This window comes from Rissa tridactyla, chromosome 1, assembly GCF_028500815.1.
Source record: "Rissa tridactyla isolate bRisTri1 chromosome 1, bRisTri1.patW.cur.20221130, whole genome shotgun sequence".
Taxonomy (NCBI): Eukaryota; Metazoa; Chordata; class Aves; order Charadriiformes; family Laridae; genus Rissa; species Rissa tridactyla.
In genome coordinates, this window is record NC_071466.1 from 155,665,240 (window position 1) to 155,684,898 (window position 19,659).

General features: G+C 40.0%; 1 protein-coding gene across 1 annotated transcript in view; it reads right to left on the reverse strand.

The window, feature by feature from the left end:
• The window catches only part of LOC128908235 (diacylglycerol kinase iota-like), a 59,590-nt gene that overhangs the window by 862 nt on the left and 39,069 nt on the right, over positions 1 to 19,659 (reverse strand). The window contains exons 2-6 of the mRNA XM_054198025.1: positions 18,571 to 18,679; positions 8,735 to 8,830; positions 5,304 to 5,378; positions 2,873 to 3,034; positions 1,335 to 1,400 (exon numbers count right to left, since the gene is read on the reverse strand). Coding sequence (XP_054054000.1) covers positions 1,335 to 1,400; positions 2,873 to 3,034; positions 5,304 to 5,378; positions 8,735 to 8,830; positions 18,571 to 18,679 — 508 coding nt within the window. The remainder of the gene's footprint in view (positions 1 to 1,334; positions 1,401 to 2,872; positions 3,035 to 5,303; positions 5,379 to 8,734; positions 8,831 to 18,570; positions 18,680 to 19,659) is intronic.

Sequence of the window (19,659 nt, forward strand, 5' to 3'; positions counted from 1 at the left end):
TTATTGCTTTAAATTTACTGCCATTCCATTTCAATGATAGTTCCCTTTTTCTTGCATGACAAGAAAATATAAAAGTTGGTTTTCACTCAGAGGTATGAGAAACATAACAGTGGAGCACAAGACAGACAAGTATTTTGCTGTAATAGGAGGCTGCTTGGCCAATAAATATAATGGGATTTTTTTTCTTGTTATCATTTTCCCTAATCCTTCTGCTTCTTGACAAAGAGTAACTCCACTACAATACACCCATGTTGGTCCTAACTGAATACTTCTTATTCAAGGCAAAAACTGTTATTTCCTCTTAACTTCTCCGTAACAGTCAGGGCTGATAGGAATTTTAGGATGGACTGGTCACATTGCCCACATGAATTTACCCAGCACAGCTTTTGATTCGATAGGCAGTAAGTACTCCCATTACAAAATCAACACTTACTGCCTCTAAGGGAGATCCAGGCCAACATGGCAGAGGAGGAAGGGAGCATCAGTGTAAAGTCATTCCATAAGAATACTGCATGCAAAGTGCCTTGTTGCACTGTTTGCATGCTACTTGCTATAAATGGGCATCACATTTTTGTGGCATACCTTGTTGCAGCTGGTAACTGGTGATCTACATCAATATCCACATACAAATCTAATTTTCCTCTGACTTAAGCGCTGTGCCATGGACACGAGATACACTTTCTTACTAGCTGATGTTTAGAGGGAGGCAAAAATATAATATAGTGCTAGAGAAAGGAATTAAGACCCTGTATTAATTTTATTTTTAAATATCTCTCAACAGATTTCAGGGGTTCATAATATTTCAGAAGAAAGGTCTTCAGTAGCTAAGGTACTTCTTAGTCCTTTTTATAGCTTTTTAGAAATAAGCTTTTATAAGCTATGCATCAGAGGAAATGTGAAACAGTCTCACAAATTTTACAGTCTGCCAGGGCAGAGAGAAAGAAACAGCATTTCTTTTTCCAGAAGCCTGAAAAAATAGGCCATCACGATTTTGGCAGAGAGGACAGCACTACAAGAACACCATATTGGCGCAGGGTTAGCTTAAAGAAGAAAGAAGCTCAAGGAGCCACAGCCTTCCTCCTCCTCATTTTCAGCAGCCAGTGCAGCGCGATGTCACAGCACACACAATGTGCTCATTCCTGCAGATGCCACTGCCTTTTCTCTTCCCACGTGGGAATCAGGGCTGCTACCACTCAACATATCAGGCTTGTCATCAAGCCTTAAGAGAGGCCAAGTGTTCAGGATAGAAAAATTTCAGTGACCAGACGGACCTACTGGCTACCCTGAATTCATAAGTGCCCAGCGTTGTGCTTGTGCTGCACTGGAAATCTTACCTTTCCACACTGCTTACACTTCCCCTCCTGCCTCCGCCTGTGCACCCAGTGGTGTCGGACAAAGTTCTGCAAAAGGACAAAAAAATGTGTTATAGGAAGCAATGTCAGCTTGTCCCTTCAGCCAGTGCAATCTTTTCTGGAGCAAAATGCAGCGGTGCCCATGGGAAACCCCAGACACAACCAAAACTGAAGGAGGAATAAGGATGAGATGGTGTCTCTTTTATCAGGGAGTGTTATGACAGGACACAGGGTAACAGCCTCAAACTGAAGGAGGGCAGATTTAGATGGGATATCAGGAAGAAATTCTTTACTGTGAGGGTGGTGAGGCACTGGAACAGGTTGCCCAGGGAAGCTGTCAATGCCCCATCCCTAGAAGTGTTCAAGGCCACGTTGGATGAGGCTTTGAACAGCCTGGTCTAGTGGGAGGTGTCCCTGCCCAGGGCAGTGGGGTTGGAACTAGATGATCTTTAAGGTCCCTTCCAACCGGAACCATTCTGTGATTGTGTGTTCTTTATCCATGTTGAAATGCAGCCAGAACTACTCTCTTGGTACTCTTCTACAAAAAGAAGAAAGTTCATTACATGATGCGGAAATAATCATCACCTAAATACAAAGCACGGAAGGGCCCAAACACTGCTGTGTTCAGCCACAATGCAGGGCCCCGCTCTATTCTGCTTGGAAATGCAGCCTTATCATGCGAAAAATCACAAGTCAGTGGAGGAGAAGGGAAGGAGGGGAGGAAGGAGCAGTCATTGAAGCAGTCTTTTTCTCCCTGTCTGGACTACTTACATCCTGGATGGCAGCAAGAGGTGAGCAAGAGATGGGAGGGTGAGAAGCACTGCCGCCCCTCTTTCCGTGAAGGCGAGGGGGTTAAGAAGGGGCCTGTCTGCGCCATGCTGTTACGCCAGCAACATTGAACCATCAAGGTGGCAGGGAATTGAGCTACCTCTGCTAAGAGCAAGCTGGCCACCAAACCAACTATCAAAGTTCAGACGTTGTTTTTTTTCTCCTCTTTTTTATTAAAACACAAATAAAATGCCTAATGTGTAAATTAAGTTTCAACGACTATTTTTGGCCTCTTTTTTTTTTAAAAAACATTGGCTTCTAACTATGTAAGACAGATAAATGTAGCAATGAGAACAATAGATGTCCAGCACCTTCAAAGGAGCTGAACTCATACAGTAGCCAGTCACAAACTATAAGGGGTTGGAATGTTTGATTATTTTTTTATTATTATTTTTTTACTAACTTAGGACACTAGAGATACTTCTAGGGGAAAAAAAAAACCAAAAACTAAGGGTGAGGCAAGTGGAAGGAGAGGAAAGCAGAGAAAAAAATATACTAGTTCAGAGGACAGGAAGAAAACAAGAAATGCTACCCAAAAAAAAAGAAGAAAAAAGACAGAATAGCTAAATGAATGGGAAAAGAGACAACACAAAGATGAAATGGTTTCCGTCAGTGTAAGTAATGGAGTGCTTCAGCTAGAATTCATTTTATTTATTCTGGGGAGGAGAAAATGTCTCACAGGGAACCAATACTCCATCTAAGATTCCTCTAAATCTAAAAGCTCCGCTGCAGCTCCACGCCAGGTGAATCATCACACAAATAAAATGAAAAGCAATTGTCATTTGTCCATTACTTACTTCTCTTGGAGATCTGGAGCCTCCTTCTCGGAAAGTCGGTTTGCAGCGAAAATTAATCTAGCATTAAAATAAAGCTGTTAGAACTGAAAGTGAGCTGAGACAAAATTCATTTCAATATGTTGATCTAGGCTGGACTTCCAAAATATTTATTATCCATTACAATATTAGCTTGTTAGGTGAACAAAATAACTTACTTGGATGGCAGAAAATCGCTTTTCATATGGCATAATAATTCTGCTTGCTAGACCTCCACACAGCCCTCATCTTCACTAATGCTATGGCCGCCTGCTCCGTTCAACTATTTAAACTGTCGCCCCCTTGCCTAGAAGGAAACCGCTTCATCTGTTTGTTTTTTTCTAAAGATCATTTGCAACCAAATTGGACTTAAGCTGAGGTCTCAAAAGTTAATAGGAGCTGGAAATCTAACTCTGTAAGACCTTTTGACACAACCCAGCTTTAAGTCTTCATAAACAAAGCCTGTGGAGAAATCTTCCTCCACATGAAGAGCTGTGCAAATTACCCTAAATTTCTACGTTTTGCTTAGATGAGGCTGCTTTTTTCCACCTCCTCAACCACAAACCCTTTGGGGAGCATTTTACTGCCTCATGCAGTGCTGTTGCCTCCTTTAGATAGGAGAGGAAAGACAGAAAGAGGACAACAGGAACTTCCATGAACAGAAAACATGTTTAGGAAAGTGAAGAGAAAAAGCATTTAACAATCATGGGAGTCCTAAGAGAAAAACCCAAAACCTTTTGAGATTAATAGAAATAAGAGCAGGGGGGATGTAGAAAAGAAAAAAAAAATATACCAAAGAAAAAAAGAGAGGCACGGGAAAAGGCCAAAGGATATGTGAGGTAAGGATACACTAAATGAAATGGATTCAAGCTTAAGTTGACTAGCCTTAAAAGAACAAAACGCTTAAGGATACTGCACAGCTATGTTTTTGTCAGGAAGGCAGAAGGATCAAGTTTCCCCAAATTTAAACACAATGGTTCACATGTAAATAAGTTCTTCCCTCATTTAATAATGGCCTTCAAAATAATAGCTCAAGGGATGGGGAGTGAGAAAAAATAAAAAGATAAAAAGTAAACAAAATACTTATTACTTAAGAAGAAAGAAAAGCCGTAGCAATATTAGTCTTCCTCCCTTGCTCTTCCCCTGGAGTTGCAATGCGTTGTTTCCATGCTGAGTCGTGACAGGTTGGAAAGACCTCCAGCTTATATTTATTTTACTTACAACTTACACCTTTGCAAAGAGGGCCAAGCATAAGATTTATGTACCAGTTTTAAATTCCACAGGGTTTAAGAGGGATGCAGACTTTATAACAACGCTCTACCAAGAGGAGAATTTCATGGTCTCCAGAATGGCATAAACAAGCCTAAAAGAATGGGGTTTATCTAAGTGCTCATTTGCTCCGGTTGGCAATGCCACCAACTTGCTGGGCTGTGGAGAGTCAGCACTGCTGCTGATGAAGGAAGTCATGAAAAATTCACTGGTAACATTTTGTGCTGAAAGCATGTGCTAATGCTAATTTCACTGTGGGTAAAAGCATCGGGGGTGGAAATGGTACCTCTCCAACTTGGTATTATGGCAATCACTGTGACATTTGTCAACACAAGTCCAAATACTTGGAAAGGAAAAACTCTTTCCAAAGGGTTGCTGCTATAAATTTGTTATGCATCCACTTCTTTTATGGAAAACAACATTGCAAAACATACAGGAGTGAAAATGAAGCTCTAATGAAATCAATGGGGAAATTCCCACCCATATTTCTTTACACATATCCCACCACGAAAGAAAAACAGTGGGGGGAAATTTCTTCAACACATTAACAGTTAGGCATAATGAAGAAGAATCACTGATGGGAAGACAACTCTGTGATAGACATTCTATAGGCACTTGGGGGTAAGGACTCCTTGAAGGAACTGAAAAGCAGGACAGACACTCACAGAAATAATGGCACTACAAAAAAAAAAAAAAACCAAACACAAACAGGTTTTGTGTCTTCCATTTTAAAAACAAGAACTTAATTTCTGAGATTTTGAGGACAAAATGGTATAGTCTAGTAAACACTGTGAAAAATGTTCATAGTAGCATCTTATGCTGCATCGGTCATAATAAATATAGCTGTAATAAGATGAATTAAGCTGAGTTTAGTTGAGGAATTTTGAAAGGCCAATTTTGTGCCTGAAAGGATACTGCGTTTTTTGTCAAAACAGCTATGAAAGCCTGCTTTGGCATATGATGTTTTCCAGCCTGAAACCTTCAGTAAAAGAATTAAATGAGTGTTGTCCGTGTCAGGCTCCAGAAGATGGCAATGTCTTACCTTCTCTAACTGCTCCATGCAGGCATTGTGGACCACAATTTTGCAGGCAGCACACTTCCTCCGCAGAGCAGATTTCTGCAAGAGGAAAGGGAGATGTGTGTGCATGGAGGTGCACTGTTCTCAGGAGGAAAAAAAGTTAGCTGTGAAACGGGAGACGTTTCTCTCCTTATGCAACATATGCTTATTCCTCTCTCGGTGATCTCAACTGTTCCGTATATTGAAAAAAGGCCCGAAGCTCTTCCAGTTAAGAATTGGACTTTGTGAAAGACAGAGCCGCAGTACTTCAGGATATGAACTACAGGTAAAAGGTTCCCTTTTAGGCAGCAGGTAAGGCTGTTAACAGTGCAGATCATCATTCTAAAAGGGACCAGCCCAGCAAGATGATGAACAGCACCAGTGTAAAAAGGAGAAAAAACATACATGCAAATCAGAGAACTCGGACCAGTTCGGAAGAGTGTGTCATTTCATTCTTATCATATGATATTTAATTGGATGGGCCTGACCATCGACTTGCAGAAAAATACTTCAGTCATTTAGCAGAGAATGATTACCTTCTCACAGAATGCTGTTAAATGTTTATGAAATGTTACAGCAGGGATAAAATTCTCAGCCTAATTATGCTGGTTAGTTTTATTAATTTCAGTAGGGCTTTTAAAATAATTTCCATTGAATCCTCTGGGCTAAGGCTTATCAAAGGCAAGAGAATACATCCAGGAGAGAGAGAGAGAGAATATATTTACTCTTTTTTTCTTGCATATATTCAATTCAATAAACCAGATGGAATTAATTTTCATAGAATTTTAACTTATAGACCTATGCTTGAGGGACATAAAATTTGTAAACGCATGGTAAGTTGAGACTGATTTGCCTCAGATTTTTACATTGAATTTATTCACGTTCATTTAAGTTTCTAACAAGTTATTTCATTAGAATATTCAATATATTGTAAATAAACTCAACAAGAAACAGGGAACACAGCTTTGGCTCACATTGTAGAATAATTATTATAGTTTTACCTGGTCTCATAATGATGAGTCTCATACTTATCTCTGTATAGATACACTACAACTGTGCATGTTCTCATATATGTGGAATGTTGTTCTAATGTTTCACCTGGAGAATCATGACATCGTATAACAGGCTAAGCTTTCATGTGTTTTGTGACTCATTAAGTTTAAATATGTTTTTAATCTGCGTTTGCCCAAAAGAGTGAGACAATATAAAGGAACTGATTCCTAAGATGAAAAACTGCAAAAAGCAAACAAAGCTAATGCCTTACAATCGGATCTTTTTCTTTTTTTTTTTTTAACATCTTGCTTTTTAAGTTGTTCTCATGATTTTTGAATGCTGCTGGCATTGCAAGTAGTAACAACCATTTGTAGTGAGATGCTAGTAAAAATTCAGATTTTTCCATTACTTCTAACTTCTTTGATTTATCATGAAATTTCAGCTCCATATTCCAGAGACTGAGTTTGTGTTCTTTATAGGCTAACACGTTAAAGCAAAGTTTATGCAGTTACAGATTAATTATTTCTCACCACTTCTCCATCGAAAACATTTCATCTTAAGTAGTTTACATGTAAAAGAGCTAAGTCAAAGGAAGACCAGGACAGGCACAGAAAGATGCAGCGTCATCAAAAGATTCAAACTGGAAAAGCATTAGCCTTTTGACAGATCAGGTTAAACTAACCACAACTAAAGTTAACTCTATTTTCATTTCCATCTCTAGTTCTTAGTCTAATGAAAGCCCCACACAGTGTTATAAACGCAGATATCACTTTCCCCAAAGGGAACCAATACACTAGTACCTGAAAGTGAAAAGACTCTCAGTCAGGTCAAGCAAAGGCCAGGCAATTAAGAATTGAGCAACTTTAAACCCTGCTGCTTCCTAAATACAACTCAACATCTCAGGCCTCTTGGTTGGAAAGTCTTGTCACCACGTAAGATGACTCCCAACATTCCCAGATAAAAGCGTAAATTAGTGGGTCTAATTCACCAGCTACTGCAAACAGTCCTTCCAGCTCCTAGAGAGATACCCCTCTAAAGCTATGACACAGCCTTGCAAATCGTATGCAACATATTATTATATTTCCATGCTACTTTCAATGAGCTAAATTATAGGGAAGTATTTACTCATTTTTTTGAAAGGCAAACTTCTATTAAGAATACATGAAAAGTCGTATTGGGTCAGACCAAAGGTCCACTCAGCCGAAAACCAAAATCCTGTCTCCAGCTTTTTCTGGAACCCGGTGCCTCAGGACCAATATAAGTGCAGGGCAAACGCACAATGACAATCCTCTTGATTATTAGCCCACAATCAGCAGTTTGCTACTGTTGGGACTTTGCTTTGGTACTCTTTGTAAACAGGCACAGGCCTACCCAGGCTTGGCTTAATCTTATATGCCATAAAGTAACCAATTTTCCTGAGAAGCTATAGGGGATGGATATTAAGTTGAGGCTATGGAAAGCACTAGTGTTTTGGATCAAAGTGCCCCAAAAAACATGAGTGATTGGTGAATCAAAATGCTTCAATTTGTATCAAATGTTTTTGTTTGGTTTTTTTTAATAAAAACAAATAGATAGTATTGAAAAGAGTCCCAGGCAGTATCCACAAACACCCCAGAGAAGACAGCCTCCCCTTACACTTTGCAGTCCAAGAGCATGGATGCTCCCTTGAGCACTGATTCAAAGCAAGGCCTTGAACACAGGATCACACTGTCTCACCAGGTTTCTTAAATACCAAGATAAGACAGTTGGTTTTCTTCTTTTCTTCTGTTGAAGCAGTTTAACTGAAATACTAGGTGAAGAGTTGCTGAAGCAGAGTGGAAGTATAACAGTGACTCCTCAGCCAAAGAAGAGACACACACGGGTTAGAGATCAATCCAATGAAACTTTTTTATCCACAGCAGAAAAGCTTCAATAGGAGAAGGAAAAGCTCAAATATTCTCAAACAGAAGAAAAGCTTCAATAGGAGAAGGCAAACACTCAAATATGAGTGCACTCATTGCTGGTGAGTGCACTCAAGAGTTTGGAAAATTCAGTTCAAATCCTTGCAGTGACTAAAAAATCACAAAAATTTGATCATACTCTACTCTCAGAGACTGCAGCAAGTGATATGTTTGTGTATATAAATAAAATAGGCTACTTACTTTGAACATTTCTAACTTTTTTTTCCTTACCATGTTAACAAAGCTACTCATTACATCCATTCTCATTGTGTAAACAATCTGGATCAGTCAAAATTGTCTGGGGCTTTTTTCCCCAAGCGATGAAGTATTTAACCAGCAGCCTTTTGTCCCTTTTGCATCCGGGAGCACAAGCATCAACAGCAGCAATAAACAATTCAAACCCCTAAGATCCTGAGAAGTATATTGGTCTGACATCAGGCTCATTACCTCAGAAAGAGAAAAAGAAATCTGAAAATAACTCACTGAGAATTTGACTTGGCAGCTTTCCTCCCCCAGGTAGCAGAGGTCCCCAGAAACATTTGTCTCCAGCCACAGATGCTCTCCGTTCACAGCATTTTCCTGAGAACAGATGATTGTTAATCTTGTTTGTGAAATTCAGCTGAGTACAGAGAAAAAAAAAAAAGATCTGATTTTCATCACTAATTTAGAAAAAGAAACACACACACACACCAGCAACCACACAACCACGTGTTGTTTTGTTTTTCTACAACACAAAGCTATAACAGTATTACCCTGTCTGACCACCCCTGCTTAAAGGATGCTGATGATACAATGAATGATGTGTCACCAATCCGAACCAAAGTATTTCACTAAATGTACACAAACTTTGTCCATGTTCTTCCCACATGCTACCTAGATTAACTGGGACTCTAAATTTCATAAGCGTGAAATGTATGCAGACTGTTAAAGAAACAGAAAGTCAAGAAAGGTGAAACAAAAACATGATACTGAAATTTGAGAGCTGGGTCCAGAAGTGCAAAATAACATTAACTGTAGGTTAGAAAAAATATTTTCTTTAAAATGGCTGGATCAACACTGTATGTTTATGAAAACATCCACAAAACATTAAGAGGCAAAGAGAGAGCAGATTTTAATTTTATACCTGAAAGAATGATACATTCAACTGAGAACACTCTCAAAAAAAAAAAAAAATCTACCTAGCACACTGAAAACTAGTAGTGATTAACAGAGCAACATCTAATTTTTCTTTGATAGTCTCATTTGACCGAATGTACCTTAATTCTACAAAAAAATTTTTGGTCTGAGGAAATCTGTTTGTAGAAAGACTACTGTTTTCACTTGGCTGTAATCCTGGCTTGACTAAAAAGCCTAAGAACTCTACTGTACACTATTTGAACAAAGTGAATAAACAGGATTGCTGTTCAGCCAGAATTAGAGCATGATGGAAAACGCTTTGACAGTCTCTGACATTTGGTTCCCACACTGCAGAAGTCACAAACGATGACGCTTACCAAACAGATGGCGTCCGACAGCAGGATGCTCTGAAATAGCCATCTTAGTTAAAATAATTTATTTAAAGTACCACTGACAGTTTCAAAGCGATGAAATGAGAAAGCTTCTCTTGCCGTGTGGATTTCTTAGGTAATATAGAGAAGCAGAAGTGGCAAATTCTTTGGTTTCTGGAGAACAAGCGCATTCACAACAGCCAAGACCTATGCAAGTTTGCACATGGTGCCTACCAAAACTATGGCGCTCACTTCAACTAAACCAAAAGAATAAGACGTTGTTTGTTCGTTTTTTTTTTTTTTCCTGGAGAGAGGTCTACTAGTCCACAAGTCTTCTAACTTCATCAGAAATGTTCCCATTGAGGTCAGACCCAGTATTATCCCCCAGCACAAGGGGCCAGATGAGAGTGAGACTTGGATTCCAGCCCACTGCGATTACATTCTGATTAAACATCACTTAGTTGCACACCATTCTATACCCCCATTTCTTCTCATCCTTTTGTCTGCCTGTCCACCTGAACTATAGATTCCCTGGGACAGAGATTTTCCTAAACCATACAGGTCAGTGCATGAGAGTATAGGTGAGGATTTTCAGTACTTTTATAATGCAAAACAGTTTTTAAGGACTTGAATTAGCTTAAAAAAAATTCTTCAAGCCTTACTCAGATGGTAAGTTATTCAGATTGTAAATTCTTTCCTTTCAAGTTTATCCTTATATTAAAGCAATTTTCTCTGGCAAGAACTATATCAGTTTTACAGCGCTTCATGGAAGCCTAGCCACATCGTACTAATAGAATGACTATGCTCACAGTATAGCCCAACATATTAATGTCCTGCCCAGTTTGTGAGGAGCCAGACAAGACAACCAAAGCAGGAGGATACGAGCTCATCAGAGTGTTTGACCTGAGCACATTGTCTGCTGACAAAACAATGCAAACTCAACATTATAACCCAGAGCTAAATTTGACGGATTATAAAAGATGTTTAGGAAGGATCAACTGTGAAAGCTAAATAAGAAGGCACACAGCTCCTGGGACATAATTTTTAATGAAGAATCAAAATTCCATTAAAAAGTAGATTAAACATTCCTTCATTCAGGCCATGTCCACATAACTTGCCATCCAGGATTTCTAAAGATAAAATGGCCTATTTCTATAACCTAGTTTAGACTCAATGAGTTTGTTCTCTGTTGTTCCAGGCTGTATCATAGATTCACACGTCTGACTTTAAATCACAGTGTAAATACAATCAGTAAGTAGTATACAAGGATGACCTTTGTAGCTCACGCTGTGATAAATTTCTGACAAGACTAGATAATAAAAATGTAAATAACCTGATCTGGTACGAGTGGCACACCTCCAGATACCTACTGTCACAAACAACTTCACAGCACTGTGTGTGAAGACTCACAATTTCAGTTACAACAAACTGACATTTGAAAAAATCTTCTTCCATCCCGAATCAGAGCAAAGGGCTGAGATTTCCCAAGACGAAAACGCCCTCCCTCAAAAAGCTTTGCCTGTCGATTATTTTGTCTCAATAAGATCAAAGCGAATTATTTGAACTTCACTGTTTTAAATTTTACAGGGCGCTGCCATTTATATGATGAGACATTCTGTTGCCACTTGTGAAAATCAAGATGATATAGTCAAAGGAAAATGCTTTGACCTTTTCCAAGCCCAAACTTTCATTCAATTCTAATAGGATATTTTGACAAAAATCAATGCATTTTTATGAAGAATTTTGACTTCAGGAAATCAGTATTTTCTACTCCGAAATTTACAGGCAGTATTCCACAACGTGCTGGACAAGAGGGCACTCCATCTACCAACACTTAAGCTGACAGAGGTCACTGGGACTACCTCTAGTACGAGCTCCTTTTTAACACAGAACTAAAGCACAGTAAAGGCTACATCATCACTTTTTATTTTGACACAGATATTTTTCCACAAGAATTTTGAGTTCAGCAACCTTTTCATATATAATTTGCCAGTTTGGTTTATTTTGCACTTCATGTCTTCATGTTGGGTTTAGGAGTAAATGGCTACTGAAGAGGCAGTCGTCCTCTTTCTGACCCTGACCCCTTAAGACCCCAGTCTCATCATCTTGCCATTTCCCTCATGCTGGATCTGGTGGCTGTGAAGCTACACATGAATCAGTTGAACTGCCGGAAAAAATAGATAAATTTTATCTACCAAATCAGCTAGACAAAATGACTGACCTTGTGACCACATAACTGCTGGATCTGACACAAGGAGTGGTGGGTTAAAGGTCGGTTCAGTGGGACTGATGCTTTTAGTACCAACTCAGTGTTAGACCAGCTTAGCTGATCTGTCAAATCATGCTTTTAGGCTGACATGCTCTGCTTTGACTTGCTACATAGAAAAGGGATACTGTCCGTCATCGTGGATAAAACAGCAATGAATGTGGCCTAATATTGCACAGTTAAAGAGAGAATTGAGAATTCTGATTCCTCGCCTGGCTTCCCAGCCCTTGTAAGTGTGTGTCCTCGGTGTCCTGTGGAAAGAAAGGGCCCCTGCTCACTGAAGCGGAGGCAGCAGTGCTTTCCTGGCAGATGCAGCCTGCCTCACAGGGGACGCAGGAACTCAATATGCTCTCCCAGATGGAGACCTCCCATTTGATTGCTCCTGATCCATTACCACCTTAATAGCAAACAAAAATAATTTCAGAATAGCAAACATTCCTTGCATGTGAAACAAAAACCACACACAATCCCCCCTGAAGTGAAAGAGAAATCAGAATTCAAGAACTAGGAGTTTGGGAACCGTGTAATTACATGTACATGATCATAACTTGCTGTGCACATTTCACTAATTCAACTAGGTTTCTTCTCTTAAGTGCCCCAGCGTGGTTAAATGACAGAGCAAGTGTTACCATTTTCCTAAAGCCCTTAGTATCGCCATACCTCACTGTTCAAGCTGCAGTCAGCATGGTTTCAAAAGCAATGCAGACAAACCTGGGTAATTTAATTTGCCGTGTCAAGCAGCCATAGATACTCAGCCAAACAAATACACCAGCCAGCCCAGCTTTCTAGTTCAAAGGTGTTGTAACTCCAATTGTAACGGGAGGAATGGAGCTCTCCTCCACTCCTGCCATGACTGACCTTATGCAAAAAATTATATAAGACAGATTTCTAAAATAAGCCAGTAAGAACTCTTTCCCTTTGTTTCTCCCTTTCCCTCTCCAGTGAGAGAGATGAATCTTCTTACAAATACACATTCGGGTGATAAACTTGATTGGTGTAAAATCAGTGCCCCTCAATCTAAATTTAATTAAGCATATTTGTAAACAAAAATAATTAGCTTTAACCCTTTTCTTTATGAGATCACTATCGAGAAGAAACAAGTTTGCATGTCTTTTTTCCCAGATGTCTTTCTCTCATGTATGGCTTGTCTTTTACCCTTAACTCTGAAATTCCAGAGTCTGCAATGCTCATGTTGAACACAATAGCAGTGTCCCAAATGTTTTTCCGTTGATATATATTCTCAATTTTAACTCCACCTTAGCACACTTTAATTTGGGAATATTCTTCATGTAGAGGTCATCTTTTCTTTAATTATTACAAATGTAATACACAGGCATAAAACAAAACATCATGGAGAAGATACGTAGGCTCCAACTTTCAGAACTTTTTTTGGGTGTTCAGCTTTTAGGTCACGGTTCATCACATTCTCTAGCTTTTTCTGCCATTCTCCTTTCCCCTACCATGCTCTCCAACATCCCTGCATTAGTTGCCCACTCCTGTAGTCTCTGCTGAGCTTCTGAGATTGTTGTTACCATCACCTGAAAGATCATATGTATGCAGAAGCAGAATAACAACATTTATTTTCATGAAGGAGCAATGTCCAGATGCTATCAACTGAGACAATGACTCCCTATGTTCTCATGAACCATTATTTTGGCTGACAACAGCTTAACTTCAGTCCTTTTGACAGCAATGGCAAAAAAATACCTATTTTCAAGGGTACCTTCTGTAATATCGCTGAATCCTCTACACCACTGAAAAAGAAAAATAGAGGCGGCCACCATTTTGAAATTCAGTATACCTTTTTTCTCTTTAGATCTCTCTGGAAAGAACATTAGTTCTCAAACCTTGATGAAATAGAAACAGTAAAGCAGTACTACTGATCCTGAACACATTGCTTCAAGTGTCATCCGCACACCAATTTCCAGCAATTTAAGTATGCACAGAGCTTTCACTCATCACTATTTAAGTGGAACTAAAGCTCCCAACACCTCTACACATTTTTATATGATTAATGGGATACCCATACCCCCATAAAATCCTCCTAGCTGGCCTGACCCTTCTTCCACTTGTTGCATTGGAAGGCGGAAGGAGGATGTGTTTGGTCTGGAGGGGTTTGTGGGGAGGAGTGTGCAGGGGTGTTGTTGGGTGGGGGTTTTTTGTTTTAATATTTGAGTTTTATCTGGAGATCCTTATGTATCCATGCAGGCCTTCTGATGCTTTTGCTTGACATACTGCATGTGAGGATGGACTGTTCTTGAGCACTGAGGAGGTCATCTTTGAATATCAACTAGTTTTCCTGGACCCCTTTTCTCCTCAGAGTCATATCACATGTTACTCTTCCAAACAGCTCCTGGAATAGGTCAAAGTCTGCTCTCTTGAAGTTCAGGGCTATGATCCTGCTATTTGCCTTGTTCCCTCTTTTCAGGATCCTGAACTCCACCATCTCATCATTACTGCAGGCAAGACTTCCCTGACCTTCACATTCCCCACCAGTTCTCCCTTGTTTGTAAGTATGAGATCCAGCAGAACACCTCCCCTCATCAGCTCCTCAGTCACTTGCATCAGGAAGTTCTCATCAATGCATTCCAGAAACCTCCTGGAATGCTTGTGCCCTCTGTTCCTTCAGCAGATATCAGGATGGCTCATGTTGTCCACTTGAGTATCAGGGCCTGCAAACATGAGTCTTTCCAGTTGTCTGAAGAAGGCCTCATCTTCTACCTCCTCCTGAACAAAGCATCTGTAGCAGACACCCACAAAAATGTGCCTATGTTGGTTTGCCGTCTAATCTTGATCCATAAGCTCTTCGCTTGCTCATCATCCATTCCACAGTGAAACTTTGAGCATTCCGATTTCTCTCACATATGAAGGACAACTCCCCATCCTCACCATCCTGGCCTTGTCCTTCCTAAGAAGTCCGTATCTATTTATTGTGCCACTCCAGTCATGTGTGCTATTGCATTATGTCTCTGTGATCCCAGTGAGATCACAGCCTTGCAATCTTCTGATATTTAGTAGAAAGTATAAAGAAAAACTTTTTCCTGCATGTTAGAATATCCTATGGAACTGAATAGACTCTCTCAACCAACTAATTTTATAGAAGCAGGTAAAAGTAAAACCTACAAAACTGGTATCACATATTGCCAAATGCCAGTTTTCAACTTCTACTCAAATACATAGTTTTCTATTCCTGTTGAGATCTATAAGATTTTTTTGTGTCTTTAGTACATATAAATTATGGTATAAGGTTATAATGTTTCTCCTGTGAAGAATATTCATCTTGCACCCAGAGAACTCTGTGTACTCACAGAACACAAAGCATAGATCAGTTTCAAGTTTTTTCATTGAACTCCAAAAATGGAAGCTGCATGTCTTCAAATGCCTCTTAATGGACATAACTAGCATTCTAAGGCGTGTGGTCATGGGCCATAAATGCCTACTAATGAGAAGGTAAGAAACTGGCATCAACAGTCAAATGCATGGTAGACAAATAAAATGAGACAATTTTGGCCAGTGGGAAGCTCAACACACTAATATCCTAGGTGGCTGTCAAAATTTTTGTGGGCACCAGAGAAAGCAAGAGCTAAAAGGCAGTACTTAAAAGAAAATTGCAGGATGACTTCGCACAAAATCTTATGGTTATTTTCCTTGGGAGCAAATGGCAGTATGAAAATATACAAAGGCCCAGATCCATAATGCTACATAGGCACTTTATGAGGTGGCTCAGTCTGTACCTACTTGAGAATCTGAGCTAGAATTGCTTACATTATCATTTAACTTGTGGGAGTGATGGCTAAAATGGGGAAGGGTAGGAGAAGAGGCTACGCATAAACACATCACAGGGACAAGCAGTTAAGATGGTTCCTTTTTCGTAAGGCATATTCTGCATTGCCCTCTGGCTATAACATCACCTATGCCAGAGAATGTATACTGTATGGCCCTGCTGTGAAAAGACAGCATTACATTAGACAAAGCTACAAGTTAGCTTGAATTAAGTGTAGCAAATGTGATGAAACTGGGCATTTGTAAGTATGTGAGAGAAAAGAAACCTCAGGGATGCCAGGCAATAACAAAAACAAAAATAAAGCAATACTGTTTCTTATGTAAGGGTCTTAAGAGACATCAGAATCATCAGCTCCATTTTACAGCTAGAGACGTTAACATATTGAGTGGCAAAACAATTCATCTGAGCCCACTCACAAGGTAAGTGGCAGAGCAGGGAATGGAAATCCCACTCCCTGAATCAGTGTCCTGTTCACAAGATCATCTGATAATGGCAAATCACCTTCAAGGACTTACCAAAAATGGAGACTATAGCCAGGGAATTCTTTCCGGTTATTACTGTGAAGATAACAAGGAGGAAACATTTTCTACTGTAAAGTCAAGTGACAACTTATGTTCATGTCACTTAGACTTTGGAAAGATCTCCCATCATGAGTCCTTTGAGAATCATCCTCAGAAATACTGAAGAACAGGATGATATGTATGGGGATGCAACACACACTGACTAACGCTGCCTTCCAGTGTTTAAATACAAAGACTTTCTGTTTGGCTCCAATACATCTTAATCCAAATATCTTTTCACTCTACCAAATACACTTCTGGTATTAAATATTAGCACTTAAAGCTTAACTTTTTTTTTTTAATTGATATTCACTACCCATGATAAACTTTGGTCCATTTCAGCTTCTTCACACCTCCACATCACGTCCTTATTATCTTTTTTACTTATACTGTGCCTCAGATTTGAGAAATGCCTTTGTCCCCCACATTCACCAGTTACTACAGCTGGTCGGTTCAGGCTCCTTCCAGCCACAGATGTCTGCCACTCACTATCATTCCCTTTTCCCCACATGCCACGGGGTTGCCTCCCTTCTCCAATCCAAGTGTGATGTAAAGCAGCAACACCGATCTGAGAGGCTGGAACAGTTGAGAAATTGAACTGATCAAAAATCTAAACCATAAGCCAGGAAGTGCAAAGACACCCCATGCACACAATTAAAACCCACAATATTTCATCAAAATTCAACAACTTATACCAAGTCTTGCAGCATTTATATGTTGGGATCACATGAGGAACCACCTGGTAAAATGAGTAGCAAACAATCAACTTTGCAGAAGGGTAAGTTGTGGTTGTTGGCCTTGGGACTTAGGTTTTTTATTTGGGGGTTTTGTTGCTGCTGTTGTTATCTAAGTATAATTTTGAAAGGTGTTTAGTTTACCTTGTTCCTAACCCCTCACATAGGTGACTGATCCTTCAGATTTCTACTAGACAGCATTGATGACTCTAAGCAGGCACATGTTTTAATACCTTGCTGAATCAGGACCTGGGTTTCCTGGAGCAAAAGATCAAGGTATTCTCCAAAGCTCTTCCAAAAGGATTCTATGTAGATTTTCAAACTCATTTTAACACTCTGTGTTAAAGTACAGTACTGTAGAAGTTCATAGTGAATATAATCCAGCTTCCTGCAGCATAGCCTGTAAAATTTCATCCCCCTTAAACTTTAAATGCAACAGCTAGGGTTGAAGCTGAGCACACCATCTAGGAAAGCCATTCAGTCATGGCACAGAGAATGGAGATAAAACGTAAGCCATATTCATCAAAACATAAGTTATCTTTACCTAAAAGCTACTTGGGTGGCTGGTGCCTTGATACTGCAATGTACTGAGTTCTTCACCTATAGCCAAGTGTAAGATTTATTGCATGCTTTGCTTTAAATGGGACGTTTGTGTGACCTGCTGGCTTAAGGCTCGACTTCTTAGTACGTACCAGTGCATAACCACATGTAAGGTGCATGGGAAAGGTTCAAAGCTGTGTCAGGGGAGATTCAGACTTGACATTAGGAAACGTTTCTTTACCGAGAGGTTAGTCAAACACTGGAACAGGCTTCCTAGAGGTCAATGCCCCAAGCCTGTCAGTGTTTAAGAGGCATTTGGACAATGCCCTTAAAAACATGCTTTAACTTTTTGTCAGCCCTGAAGTGGTCAGGCAGTTGGGCTAGATGATTTTTGTAGGTCCCTTCCAACTGAAATATTCTATTTTATTCCATATTGTCCCCTTATGAACTAGCCCAGAAACATAAGAGAAGAAAGACAGGAGGGATGGAAACATATGTTCTCTGTGTCTACAAGCCAGCTTGGGCTCAGAAGAAATCTAGTCATACCTACAAAGCACCATGACCAAAGGTTTCTACTACCTACTCTACAGACCCAGCCAACTCAACATGTCTTTAGCCTTACATTTTAGTCTATCAAGCAAAGGTACAAAACCCTGCTGTGCTAAAATCAGATCCCCTTTGAATGGCAGACCTTGTCAAGAAGGCAGTGAGCAAACGTAGCCAGACAGTTCCCAAGCTGGAAAATCTGAACAGCTCTGTCCTGTGATGCTCAAGTCTCCACAAGTTTTCATGTCTCTGCCCTGTGCTTCATTTCATAACAGAAGCATGTTCCTAATGACCAGCACTAATTCTGATAGGAACACAATGTCTTATGTTGATTTAAGGATGGAGAGAGCACTAACCAGAGATACTGCTCAAATTAGCTGCCAAAAAAACCCAAACACCTACAGTCCACTCTAAGGCCGCCCTTGGTTCCTTCACAGGTCCATTGGAGACTGCAATGTTGAGGGAATGCACAGGAGCCAAGTGCTGGAGGCCTGACCTGGAGATTGCTTTCCTGCAAATTGAAAAGAAAAAAAAAAAAAAACAAACACAAATAAATGGAGTGTATATCCAATATAATTACTCAATACAATTATCCACCCCACCCTTCTCCAGAAATCAGAAGAGGTAGTACAGCATCTAATTTCAGCTTGGGTGAAATGGTGCTTGAATGCGATCTCCTGCTAAACCAGTTTAGGAAAAAAATAAAGTAATCTGATCACTGAAAATTACTGTTTAATGAAGATCGGTTCCTCATCTGGCACTAAGCTGAAATATCAAATCCAGTGGACTACATATGGTTCTGTTTGCCAGTTTCAGTGGAGCCCTCATTCATTACCCGATTCCTTACACACCAGCTAAACCTACTGAATCAATGTATCCATGATTCCAAATAGCCTTTATTGGAGCAACGAAGTGTGAGTTTATACAAAGAGCGTAACACCTGTTGCTTTTACTTAGTTTATAGGCTGGGAGAAGTCATCCATTCGGCATCAGACTACGTAAAATAAGACATGGGGACACCACTTACAAAGGAGAGTTTTACACTACCTTTTTTGATCATATCAGCATCCCTCAAGGTATTACAGCTTCTTTTCACATATATTTCAGTTCTGTCTTTCTGGTGCAAAGTCATTCTTACAGCTCTTGGAGCATAGATATACCCTCCTTCAGAAGTCAGAGACAGTGACCAGAAAACCTCCTGGAGCTCCACAAGCGCTGAGAGCGTATCCACTGCCTGCTTCCCCAGCGGCATCCAGCCCTACCAGATCAGCCTCGAATTGTGAGCCATCAGGTGGAAGGATGCAGAGTACACTGCTGATACAGAGCTCAGCTGCACCTGGACAGTAGGTTTCACAACGCTTCATAACATTACTGCCTTGTGTATTTTAGCACCTGATGGTGATGGCCAAAACAAGCTCACAGCTTCAGCTGCAATGATTCAGAAGGGGACAAAAACATCTCAAGGAGAGATCTCCTTTTGTAAGCCAAATA